This window comes from Schistocerca cancellata, chromosome 9, assembly GCF_023864275.1.
Source record: "Schistocerca cancellata isolate TAMUIC-IGC-003103 chromosome 9, iqSchCanc2.1, whole genome shotgun sequence".
NCBI lineage: Eukaryota > Metazoa > Arthropoda > Insecta > Orthoptera > Acrididae > Schistocerca > Schistocerca cancellata.
The window spans coordinates 206,097,169-206,110,384 of NC_064634.1; the positions used below are offsets into that span (position 1 = coordinate 206,097,169).

Sequence of the window (13,216 nt, forward strand, 5' to 3'; positions counted from 1 at the left end):
TTGAATTTTTTCGACCGGAAATGTCGAGGGGCAAAGGCGGAAGTGCCGTCGAAATGAAACAAAATTTCAATGTAGACCTCCACGCACGGTATGTCACGTCAGCAGGCTCGTCTGAATTCAAAATTGAGTAGACGTATATAAGATTCTTTAGGAGTTGTACCTCACTTAAGTTATTTGGACCATAGGAAACAAAATGGCGGCCATTTGAAAAAAAAAAAAAAAAAAAAAAAAAGTGTGGGGTTCATCGATTTTTCGACTTCGTCGCCCAAGTAAAAAATATTTATAGTTGATGGATCGGAATAAAACTGGTACAACTTCTAGACAATTTAGTTAGCTTCATCGGAAACAAAGAATCATGCCAATCGGTTCAGTAGATCTGAAGTTACCATACCGCGTGATAAAAATGTAGTCATTTTGAGAAAAACGCGTTTGAAGTTTTGACTACATATAAATGCAATATTATGCAACTTACGTTCAATCTGCTATTCTGGGTCTATAAACTAGTCCTTCCTCTTCGTCACAGAGGACGTTATGCTCGATCTGGGCCATCCTGCGCTGCTCCAGATCCGCTCGTACGGCCGGTGGCAAGAAGTTTTCGGCCACTTGAATCCGGTGGTCATCCGAATACTTGGCGAACTGCGTCGAATAGAGTTCCAGGTTGACGTCCATCATTTCCATGGTCTTCAGAATTGCTGAATACCCTTCACTGAAGCTGCTCACTATCAGGAAAGTCGCAATCTCCACAGTCTTCGAACCAGAATGCAAACGCTTGGGGGCTAACTTCCAAACATACGGGTTCAAACTTTCATTTGAATTCTGTGTGTTTCCTCCCAAGCACTGATACAATAACTTGTCCTCTGAAAGGGCCTCGTACATCGGATGAATCACTTTTTGAACTTCTTTGGAGAGTGGCTGGTCGTGTTTATATTCATCCAGATGTCCAGGAGCCTCTGCAATGCGCCACTTGCACCAACTAGTTTCCCCAGCCTGACAATTTTGGTGTTGTGGGTGGTCATCCGTTGAAAACTTGTGGAAATACTTTGTCCAAATTGCTTTCTTCATCTGTTCCACCGAATTGGAATGTCATCGGGTTGCCAAGCCGTAGTACGTCATAAGCTCCTTGATCACTTAATCAGTTTTAGTCATGGGCAAGCACACAGAACAATTTTTCGTGGCTACAACGTTGAAATTCCCGAAAAAAATTGGTACTTTTAAAAGGCAGATTTCAGGCAGGTGCATTTTCTTGTTCAACAGCGAATAACAAACATTTCCGTTCTGTATTCGGGAAAACGTTTCAGGGGTGGATTCTAAACACTTTTATGGATCCAAAAATGCAATTTTAAAACAATCGATTTTTTTAACTAAAAGATAGTAAAACTCCCCTTAACAGCTAATGCAATACATTAAACTGCAGTTGCTATTTGGCTAAAATGCCTAAATTATCATGTGTATGCATTACTTTCAATGCTAAGAATAAGGCTTATTTAACTGAGTGCTAAGAAAGGACATAGGAGCAATAGCAAATACTTTGTCTTTGTCACTATATACTGCAACGATGACTAGCCAGTACCAGTTTCTTGCCAAGTGCAATCAACACAGAAAGTGGACAGTTTTACATTATACATCCTCTTGATCAAACCTCCTTGAATATCATTTCTATTTGGAGAGAGTTTAGTCAGAGTGAAAATGCGCAGGGTTTAGCATATTGTAGAACTATGTGGAAAATAGGGCAAGTTTCAGATTGACCATGTCTATGTATCAAATGGTGACACGGTTACAATGTGGTATTTCCTGTATGGAAACAACCAGCAAGGATGGATGATCAGTAATATATAGGTAAATTTAAATGATGAAAAGGTCAAATTAGGTTTCAAGCTTTTGCTTTTGCACTTCTTCCTTTTTTTTTTTTTTTTTTTTTTAGAAACAAGTGTCACAAACAAATCGTAAATCCAAAATAAGATCCTCCTCCTGTGGCAGAAATAATAGATTGCTGTCCAAACACTGAGGCACACTTTCTGTTTGCTCCAAGACATAAAAGCTGAAGTCAAAAATAGCAGCAGATGGATGGCCAACAACGCACATTCTATGAACGTAATTAACACCACTATCTCAAAAGCACAGAAACCACATGTGGTTTGTGTTTTAGATGCAGGTCATTACAGACGGAGCAATGACTCTGTACAATGACTATGAGGCAGTATAAATCCATGCTTGTATATAAAAACATCCCATTTAAATCACATAGATATTTAATGATACCACAAAAACGTTAAATCTATAAGCATAGATAACAAAATGGAGAGTTAATTTTGCCTCCTTTCAACGAGTGTTTACAGTATTTATACATGGCCACCACACTTTAGTTTCCACTTTTGAATTCAAAAATCTTTAGCTATCTATATTCAATGGTCAGGCTTTCTTTTATACTTCCAACAATGCATCCAATTCAAATCATAACCTATTTCCTCTATTTATTGTGAACAACAATGATTTAATTGTCTTATTGGCATTTCACCTTACAAGCTGGTACTGGTTGCAATACTGTGATGAAATACAATACTGTGATGGAATAGAAGCAATACACTTTAGATCAACTGAGTCATTACACACTACAGTGAGATCCCAAACATAACTCATACAGCATGCAGATAAGTAAACTAAACTGAATGGAAACAAACAGAAAGGAGTACAACAGAGAAAGTGGAAAGGAAAGAAAGTTAGAATGCTCCTTCATAGGCAGTCAGTAAATTTATGTAAGTTGGGTAGGGATGCTCTACTTGTGATTAGTGGTTTATTAGTATTTCTTGCGGTCTTACTGTTTAGACTTTAACATGTTCCAATGCCCTGTAACAAATGATGTCATAAACATGGATCATAGATATTGTGCATTACCAAGAGGAACAATAACAGAGAGGTATAATGCTGAGTGTTTTTGTATCACTTAAATACCAAACTTGGGCTTTCTGGTGTGACAATAATGCCCAAAACTGTCAGAGGCTATAAGAAGTGATAGGGGTATTGCAAATTACATATCAAATCAAAGACTGAAGCTACAGCCCTACTCTATGAGGTGAAAAGTGAGATATTCTTAGTAAGAAAATGAGCAAAACAGAAAATGACAAAGAAAGTCATAGTGTGTGTGACAGTTCTTTTACCAATTACTGTCATAACAAATAGGTGTCAAGTGATTATTATGTACAACAAATGCTTATGAAGTGACTGTGGGTGGGAAAAAAGAAAAAAAACATACCCAACAGGACCAGCTGCAAGAACAAGTCGCTCAAGATCCAGTCCACTAAACAAGACATAGATGCCACCATTCAGTTTTCCTAGCATTGAGCTAGCAGGAACCTTGCAGTCCTCAAAAATCAATTCCCCTGTTGGAGAACCACGCATGCCAAGTTTGTCCAGCTTCTGTGCTGTACGGAAACCCTCCATACCTCGCTCCACAATAAATGCTGATATGCCATGTTGTGGCTTTGCCGCATTTGGATCAGTACGGGCATATACCTAAAGAAGATCGATATTGAATTTAAACTGTGATAATTAAGCCAGAAAAAAATTGATATACAAAACACTAACAATTATGAAGGACACACTTAAAGTTTAAGAACTATCATTAAAGATAAGCAGAAGCAGCAGCACATATAATCCATTTGCAAGTTTGAACAATTTGCAACTACTGGATTGATAGGTGGGCTCCGCTGTTGCAATATGTGTAGCATTCAATTATTGTCAACTACAGGGACAAAATGGATACAATGGAACAAATTTAAAGTGAGTTCACAATTAGACACCTTCATTTGACTTTTGGAGAAATTCACCAATTTTATTCTTCCATGGTAATGGTTTTCCAATGACTCTGTAACTGCATACAACACCAATAATAAAATTCTGTTGCAAAGGAGAGCCGATCTGGAAACGCACCAAAACTGCTACTAGAGATAAAGCATTCTGAGCTGGAGAATAGTTGAAAAGAATGCGTGCTGTACCTGCATGCACATTCACTGTAGTGAGATCGGATCAGTGGCTCTCCTCTGATGGACTCACGTGGCTGAGTGCACCCCATAGAAGTCTTCCCACCAAGGAAAAATCCATGAATCCATGATAGTACTTAGAACTGAGTCCTGGTCCTCCACATTGCATTCAGCTATACTGAGAATTCAGCTACAGAGATGGTCAGAGACCAGATGCAGCATCTTGCACATCTAATTCTAAGATTTTGGTCTATGCTTGCATTTGTGACAATTTTCTTAAATTTCATGAAAACATTTTAGCCATTCTCTATGTGATGTTTTATCTCCATGCCTGATCTCCAATCTTCAAAGCACCACATACACAAACTTGTCTACCTTTTGTAATAAGGAACCAAAGAATTGCAGATCTGTATTTGTGAAGGAGTAGGGCTGTCAAGCAACAATCATAAAATGCATCTCTCTGATGTTGATATTCAGGCCTAGATTACCACTGTAACCTCCTAATAAATTAACAAGCGGTTGGAGATAATTTAACTATCTGCAGTCAATGCTGTATCACCAATATAGTATCATCAGCACAGCAAACATTGTTGATGAAGACTCCATTGTTTTTTTATTAGGCCTAACAGAAAACAAAACATGGAAAATACCCAAGACATGGAAAAATGGTTCAAAAGCTAAGCAGCTTTTTCAGTCCTGTTTGTGCTTCTGCCCTCCATCCAACATTTCAACAACATGGGGAAAGGTTACGTTTACCACCCGTTATTTGCATTATGAGACAGATAGCAACTATTTAAAGAATCACATTAAGTACAGCTAATAAACCACAGCACGCTAAAAAATCTGAGCATGGAACTTCTTCATTAACTATTCTTCATTATTTTTAACACAGTATCAGGTAGTTAGGAAGTGTAATTGTACAACATTACTTTACTGAAACTGCAATAGTTCTTACGAGGAAGGAAAGCTGTAACTTAATGTCTCATTCAAGTACCTGTCAACTGACCATGAGCTAAGCTGGGTAATGACAGAAAATATAATGGTCTTTTCACATGAATTACCTTAATTCATAGTAACCACAAAAAACATAAATATACACTATGTGATCAAAAATTTCTGGACATCTGGCTGAAAATGAATTACAAGTTCATGGTGCCCTCCATCGGTAATGCTAGAATTCAATGTGGTGTTGGCCCACTATTAGACTTGATAACAGCTTCCACACTCGCAGGCATACGTTCAATTAGTTGCTGGAATGTTTCTTGGGGAATGGCAACCCATTCTTCACAGAGGGCTGCACTGAGGAGAGGTATCAATATCAGTAGGTGAGGCCTGGCACGAAGTCAGCATTCCAAAACATCCCAATGGTGTTCTATAGGATTCAGGTCAGGACTACGTGAAGGAAAGTCCATAAAAGGGATGTTATTGTCATGTAACCACTCCGCCATAGGCCGTGTATTATGAACAGGTGCTTGATCATACTGAAAGATGCAACTGCCATCCCCGAATTACTCTTCAATAGTGGGAAGCAAGAATGTGCTTAAAACATCAATGTAGACCTATGCTGTGATAGTGCCACACAAAACAACAAGGGGTGCAAGCTCCCTCCATAAAAAACATGACCACAGCATAACACCACCACCTCCGAATTTTACTGTCGGCACTACTCACGCTGGCAAATGGCATCAACTGGACATTCGCCATACCCAAACCCTGCCATTGGATCGCCACATTATGTGCTGTGATTTGTCACTCCACACAACATTTTTTCTGTTGTTCAATTTTAGTGCCCCCAGAATTTTACGAAAGTCTGGAGACACTTGTGTTCCAGCCGTTTCGAACACACGTTATTTTAAAGCAGGGCGTAAGGATGAGCATGGGATACTGCACCCATTTATTGTTTGTGCAGGCGAAACTGGAAGGGAGAAAATTCGTTGGCACTGGCAAGTGTTCAGTGTGACCTGCGAAGAATAAACACATACGACCCGGAAGCTCCGTGGCCGGCTGCAAAGAGAGATGTAGCTTTGTATTGTTGATAAACAAATGGAGTGACTCGAGATAGTGACTGTTTAGTACATGTTGAACTGCTGTTGAGAGTATATCGACTGGACGTGGATAGTCAGCCATGATAAAAGCTTATGTATTAATTGTGTTCAAAAATGTGTAATTAACTGATCTTGGGTGCCCGGTAATGTGTGGGCTTACGTCATAAAGTTTAGTAGTTTTTTTTTTGTACAAAGTGGAAATAAATATGTTCTGGTGCATAAGAAGATATATATATATATATATATATACACCTAAAAACAAAGATGATGTGACTTACCAAATGAAAGTGCTGGCAGGTTGACAGACACACAAATGAACACAAACATACACACAAAATTCAAGCTTTCGCAACAAACTGTTGCCTCATCAGGAAAGAGGGAAGGAGAGGGAAAGACGAAAGGATGGGGGTTTTAACGGAGAGGGTAAGGAGTCATTCCAGTCCCGGGAGCGCAAAGACTTACCTTATGGGGAAAAAAGGACGGGTATACACTCGCACACACACACACATATCCATCCACACATATACAGACACAAGCAGACATATTTGTATACACTCGCACACACACACACACATATCCATCCACACATATACAGACACAAGCAGACATATTTGTCTGCTTGTGTCTGTATATGTGTGGATGGATATGTGTGTGTGTGCGCGCGCGAGTGTATACCCGTCCTTTTTTCCCCATAAGGTAAGTCTTTCCACTCCCGGGGACTGGAATGACTCCTTACCCTCTCCCTTAAAACCCACATCCTTTCGTCTTTCCCTCTCCTTCCCTCTTTCCTGATGAGGCAACAGTTTGTTGCGAAAGCTTGAATTTTGTGTGTATGTTTGTGTTCGTTTGTGTGTCTGTCGACCTGCCAGCACTTTCATTTGGTAAGTCACATCATCTTTGTTTTTAGGTATATTTTTCCTTCATGGATTGTTTCCTTCTATATATTCGGAGAAGCATCCGGTGCTGGCAGAAGACGCTGGGCGCTGCAAGAAAGCAGAACCAGCATTCTTCAACAAGTAAGTCCACGAAAACACTTAAGCTGTATAGAGGGAGGTTAATATTACACTGGGCCACCGCACGATCATCCAATGTTTACACTCCCTACTCCAAGCGAGGCGTTATTTGACATCTACTGGCAAGATGTGTGGCTTATGAGCAGTCCCTCGACCTGAAATCAACGTTTTTTCACTTCCCACCTAACTGTTATAGTACTTGCAGTTGATCCTGATGCAGTCTGGAATTCCTGTGTGATTGTTTAGGTAGATGTCTGCCTATTACACATTACGACCCTCTTCAACTGCCGGTGATCTCTGTCAGTCAACAGACTAGGTCGGCCTGTACGCTTTTGTGCTATGTGTGTTCCTTCACTTTTGCACTTCACTGACACATTGGAAACAGTGGACCTAGGGATGTTTAGGAGCATGTAAATCTCGCTTACAGACATATGACACAAGTGACACCCAATCACTTTACCACATTCAAAGTCCATGAGTTCTGCGGAGTGCCCCATTCTGCTCTCTCACAATGTCTAATGACTACTGTTGACACTAAAATGAAGTACATGGCAGCAGGTGGCAGCACAATGCACCCAATATGAAAAATGGATGCTTTTAGGGGTGTCCAAATACTTTTGATAACAGAGTGTAGGTCCCTGGATAGGAATCTGAAACTTATTTGGTTTATTACAAGGAAAGATCTGCAAACAAAAAATTTAAGTTTCTAATATAGACTATGAAGACCATAATAAATGTGGAGTGAATTTTCTATCAATGCTTGACAGAAGATGACAAGACAATGGGCAGGCACATGCATGCACATGAAATTCCCCCCCCCCCCCCCCCCCCCCCCACACACACACACACACAGATGGTGACTCAATACCTCTATCACTGGGCGAGTTGTTATCTTTACAGCTCAATTATTTGCATTTTGCCTGAATTTTATATACACTGAAGCTGCATGTGTGATTGTTTGGGCAAGACTCAGCATCAGAGGTGGGCATAAAATGATAACGGATCCTTCTATCGCCCAGCAGACTCTTCTGATGTAACTGAAAGCTCTGGAGAAAACCTCAGTTCACTTGTACATAAGTTCCCCAATTATATTGTAATCACTGATGGAGAGTTTAATAAGTCAACAATCAACTGGAAAAATCAAAATTTTATCAGTGGCGGCTGTGGTAAGACATCCTGTGAAGTAGTACTAAATGCCTTCTCTGAAAACTACCTAGAACAGATAGTTAGGAACCCCATTCATTACAGGAACATATTGGATCTGATGACAACAAATAGGCCTGACCTCTCTGAGGATGTCCCTATTGAAAGTGATATCAGTGATCATGACAGTTGTGACAACAATGATGACCATAGTACAAAGGACAACTAAACCAAGCAGAAAGATATATATGTCCAATAAACTAGATAAAAAAAATCAGCAGTGTCAAATCTCAATGAGGAACTTTAACTTCCAGCACAGGGCAAGTGATAAAGAGGAACTATGGCTCAAGTTTAAAAGAATAGTTGACCATGCGCTGGATAGGTATGTTCCCAGTAGAACAGTTCATAATCGGAGGGACCTGAATTGTACACAGTCACTATAAAAGTACTTCTACGGAAACAGAGATTAGTGCATAATATGTGTAAAGCAAAGCGTGAGGCTATACTAGAGAGCTACTGAATGAAACGCGTTTGGCTGTCAAGAGACCAATGCATGAAGCCTTCAATGACTACCACAGCAGAATATTGTCAAGTAACCTTTCACGGAACCCAAAGAAATTCTGGTCCTATGTAAAGGCTGCTAGTGGCACCAAAGTTGGCGTCCAGGCCCTAGCAAATGAGACAGAAACTGAAATTGTGGGTAACAAAGCAAAAGCTGAAATGCTTAACTCAATTTTCAAATGTTCCTTTACAAAGGAAAAACCCAGGAGAATTGCTCCAAATTAATCCCTGTACCACTGAAAAGATGAATGAAAGAAGTATTATTGTCAGTGGTGTTGAGTAACAGCTGGAATCGTTAAAACTGAACAACGCTCCAGGTCCCGATGGAATCTCTGTCAGATTCTATACTGAATTTGCGGCTGAGGTAGTTCCTCTTCTAACTGTAACCTATCGTGGATGCATTGAACAAAACACCATGCCCCCTTCTTAGAAAAACACTCTGGTCACCCACGTCTCCAAGAAGGATAGTAGAAGTGATCTACAAAACTACCGTCCGACATCCTTGACATCGATTTGTTGTTGTATCTTAGAACATATTCTGAGCTTAAGCATAATGAGGTATGAAATGATAATTAAATGGACACCCTAGCTGCAACCAGGTGTTGATGTACTTCATTGGGGACATGTTGAAAATGTGTGCCCCGACCGGGACTCGAACCCGGGATCTCCAGCTTACATGGCAGACGCTCTATCCATCTGAGCCACCGCGGGCACAGAGGATAGTGCGTCTGCAGGGACTTATCCCTTGCACGCTCCTCGTGAGATCCACATTCCCAACATGTCCACACCACTACATTCGTAGTGCGCCTAATAGATGTTTGCCCATCATACTCATTACTCGTGGCAGATTAATCTACCAAGTCCCGTACGAGTTTGGGCATAGCGTGTGCTTTCGCACAAGAAGGACAATGGCCGGAAGCCATATTTTAACTATATACGACGGTAGTATCTGTTCCCGAAAGAACAGTTACTGTGAATGACCATGCAGCTTTGCTAGAAATGAAATGATAATTAAATGGACACCCTAGCTGCAACCAGGCGTTGATGTACTTCATTGCCTGCAGACGCACTATCCTCTGTGCCCGCAGTGGCTCAGATGGATAGAGCGTCTGCCATGTAAGCAGGAGATCCCGGGTTCGAGTCCGTCGGGGCACACATTTTCAACATGTCCCCAATGAAGTACATCAACGCCTGGTTGCAGCTAGGGTGTCCATTTAATTATCATTTCATTTCTAGCAAAGCTGCATGGTCATCCACGGTAACTGTTCTTTCGGGAACAGATACTACCGTCATATATACATAAGGAGGTATGTTAATCAGATTGATGTCCTCAGTGCCAACCAGCATGGATTTCAAAAACATATGTAATGTGAAAACCAACTTGCACTTTTCTCACACAACATACTGAAAGCTTTGGATCAAGGCAACCAGGTAGTTTCAGTATTTCTTGATTTCTGGAAAGCATTTGACACAGTACCGCACCTACGCTTATTGTCAAAAGTATGATCATACAGGGTATCTAATGAAATTTGTGACTGGATTGAGGACTTTTTGATAGGGAGGACACCGCATGTTATCTTGGATGGAGAGTCATCATCAGATGTAGAAGTAACTTCATGTGCCCCAGGGCAGTGTGTTGGGACTCTTGCTGTTCATGTTGTATACGAATGACCTTGCACACAATATTAATAGTAACATCAGACATTTTGCAGATGATGAAGTTACCTATAATGAAGTTAGGTCTGGAACAAGCTGCATAAATATCCAGTCAGATCTTGATAAGATTTCAAAGTGGTGCAATGATTGGCAACTTACTTAAAATATTCAGAAATGTAAAAATGTGCACCTGACAAGATGAAAAAACGTGGTATTCTATGACTATAATATCAATGAGTCACTGTTTGCTTTACCTGGGTGTAACACATGTAGGAATATGAAATGGAATGATCACAAAGGCTCAGCTGTGCATAAAGCACGTGGTAGGGTTTGGTTTATTGGTAGAATACTGAGGAAGTGCAGTCAATCTACAAAGGAGATTGCTTAAAATTCACCTGTGCAACCAAGCCTAAAATGCTGGATGAAACTCACAGGATAGTTGGTAGATCTCACACGTAAATTCACCCCCTCCCTCTTCTGATGGGTCAGCCTACTTAAACTCATTTCGCAGTGTGTGGCTTAACCAAGTCATTCTCTTGGCTTACAAGTAGAGCCTGTAAATACAACCCCAAATTGTTGGTATATGGTATAAGAAATTTTATTTTCCATGTTGAAGACACATCATTCAGTTTATACTGATTCACAGCTGCCTATGAGATTTGGTGGGGCAGTTTCAGAGAACAAAAGCACTTCAAGGCTATCAGTATACTATTTGGGAAGAACAGCATTAAGACAGCATCACTTCTCATTAAGTCCAAAGATGAATGGAAATAAGAACCTAACATGGAAAAAAGTTATCTGCTAGGAATGGAGATACTGCTGCTCTTCTTTGGGTTTCATATGCACTTATGTGTGAATTATTCGAGATTTGAATGTTAGCACCGATTACTGAAAGGAGGCAGAGAGGTTAAGGGTGACTTGCGGCTCCCTCCTCCTATATCTCCCTACTTTTTCTTGTCCTGAAAAGGCCTCCTTCCGAAGTAGAAAACACATACACATTAACACAAGCACAACTCACACACACATGGCCACTGTCTCTTGCTGCAGTGGCCAGTGGGAGATAACACGCAAAAAGGTGAAGGAAATCAGCATTTGTCTACATTCATATTCTGCAAACCACCGCCAGTGCATGGCAGATGGTATGTCCCAAGGTACCAGTTATTAGGGTTTCTTCCCATTCCCCTCACTTATGGAGCACAGGAAGAGTTATTGTTTGATTGCCTCTGTAAATTCTGTTATTATTCTAATCTTGTCCTAATAAAACCTATGTGAGCAATACGTAGGGGATTGTAATATATTCCTAGAGTCATTTAAAGCTGGTTCTTCAAACTTTTCAGTAGAATTTCTTCAAATAGTTTACATCTATCTTGAAGAGCCTGCCAGTTCAGTTTCTTTAGCATCACTGTAACACTCTCCCATGGGTCAAACAAACCTGTGGCCATCTGTGCTCCCCTTCTCTGTATAAATTCAATATATCCTGTTAGTCCTATATGCTACAGGTCCCACACACTCAAGCAATATTCTAAAACCAGTCATGTGAGTGATATGTCAGTAATTTCCTTTATAGACTGATTGCAATTCCTCAGTATTCTACCAATAAACTGGCATCTACCACCTGCTTTACTCACAGCTGAGCCTATATTATCACTCCATTTCACATCCCTACAAAGCGTTACATCTAAGTATGTAGAGTTGGCCAATTCCAACTGTGACCGACTGATATTAAAGTCATAGGATACTATGTTTTGTGAAGTGTATCATTTTAACATTTTTCAACATTTAAATCTTTGCATCACTTTGAAACCTTATCAAGAGCTGACTGAATATTTATGTATGCAAACTGAAGGAGGATCACTACTATCAGCTGCAGCAGGACATTAAGTGGAAATCAGTGTCTGTTCCTTCGAAATAACAGGCACCACGCAGATCTAGCAGCTGTGAAGCACTATATGTAAATTGAAGTGGGATCCCTGCTACCAGCTGCAGTGAGATATTAAGCGGAATCAGAGGCAATGAACTAAAATGTGTGCCAGATATATTCTTTCAGACAGTACTTTATTATAGATAACTGCATCACCTGCAAAAAGTCTGAGATTACTATTAATATTGTCTGCAAGGCCACTGATATACAAAACAAATAGCAAGGGTCTCAACATGTGTCTCTGAAGCACACCAAAAGTTACTTCTACATCTGACAATGACTCTCCATCCAAGGTAACATGCTGTGTCCTTCCTACTAAAAAGTCCTCGATCTGATCACAATTTCACTTGATATGCCATATGAGCATACTTTTGATAAGTGAGAAAGCTTTAAGTATGTCATGCGAGAAGAGTGCAAGTTAGATTCCACATGATCGATGTTTTCAGAATCCATGCCAGTTGGTATGTTGAAGGTAATTCTGTTCAAGATACCTCATTATCTTTGAACTCAGAATATGTTCTAAAATTCTACAACAAATTGATGTCAAAGATCAACAATGGACAGTAGTTTTGTGGATCACTTTCTTACAGAGGGATGTTACCTGTGCTTTCTTCTAACTACTGGGCAAAGTTTTTTGATCGAGGGGTCTATGTTAGGTTATATTTATAAAAGGAGCTGACTCAGATGCAAATTCTATATAGAATCTGATAGTGATTCCATCAGGCCCTGCAGTTTTGTCCAACTTTAACAATTTCAGCTGTTTCTCAACACCAATGATGCTAATCCTAATTTCATTCATTTTTTTCAGTAGTATGAGGATTTAATTGGGGCAATTCTCCTGGGTTTTCCTCTGTAAAGGAACAGGTGAAAAAAGAGCTAAGAATTTCAGCTTTTGCTTTG

At 40.1% G+C, this 13,216-nt stretch overlaps 1 protein-coding gene and 1 non-coding gene across 2 annotated transcripts in view; both read right to left on the bottom strand.

Moving 5' to 3' along the window:
- The window catches only part of LOC126101566 (isovaleryl-CoA dehydrogenase, mitochondrial), a 67,485-nt gene that overhangs the window by 25,809 nt on the left and 28,460 nt on the right, over positions 1–13,216 (bottom strand). Inside the window, exon 5 of the mRNA XM_049912211.1 lies at positions 3,251–3,510. Coding sequence (XP_049768168.1) covers positions 3,251–3,510 — 260 coding nt within the window. The remainder of the gene's footprint in view (positions 1–3,250; positions 3,511–13,216) is intronic.
- On the bottom strand, positions 9,377–9,451 carry Trnat-ugu (transfer RNA threonine (anticodon UGU)). Its single transcript has one exon. It is a non-coding gene; the product is annotated as a tRNA-Thr (tRNA).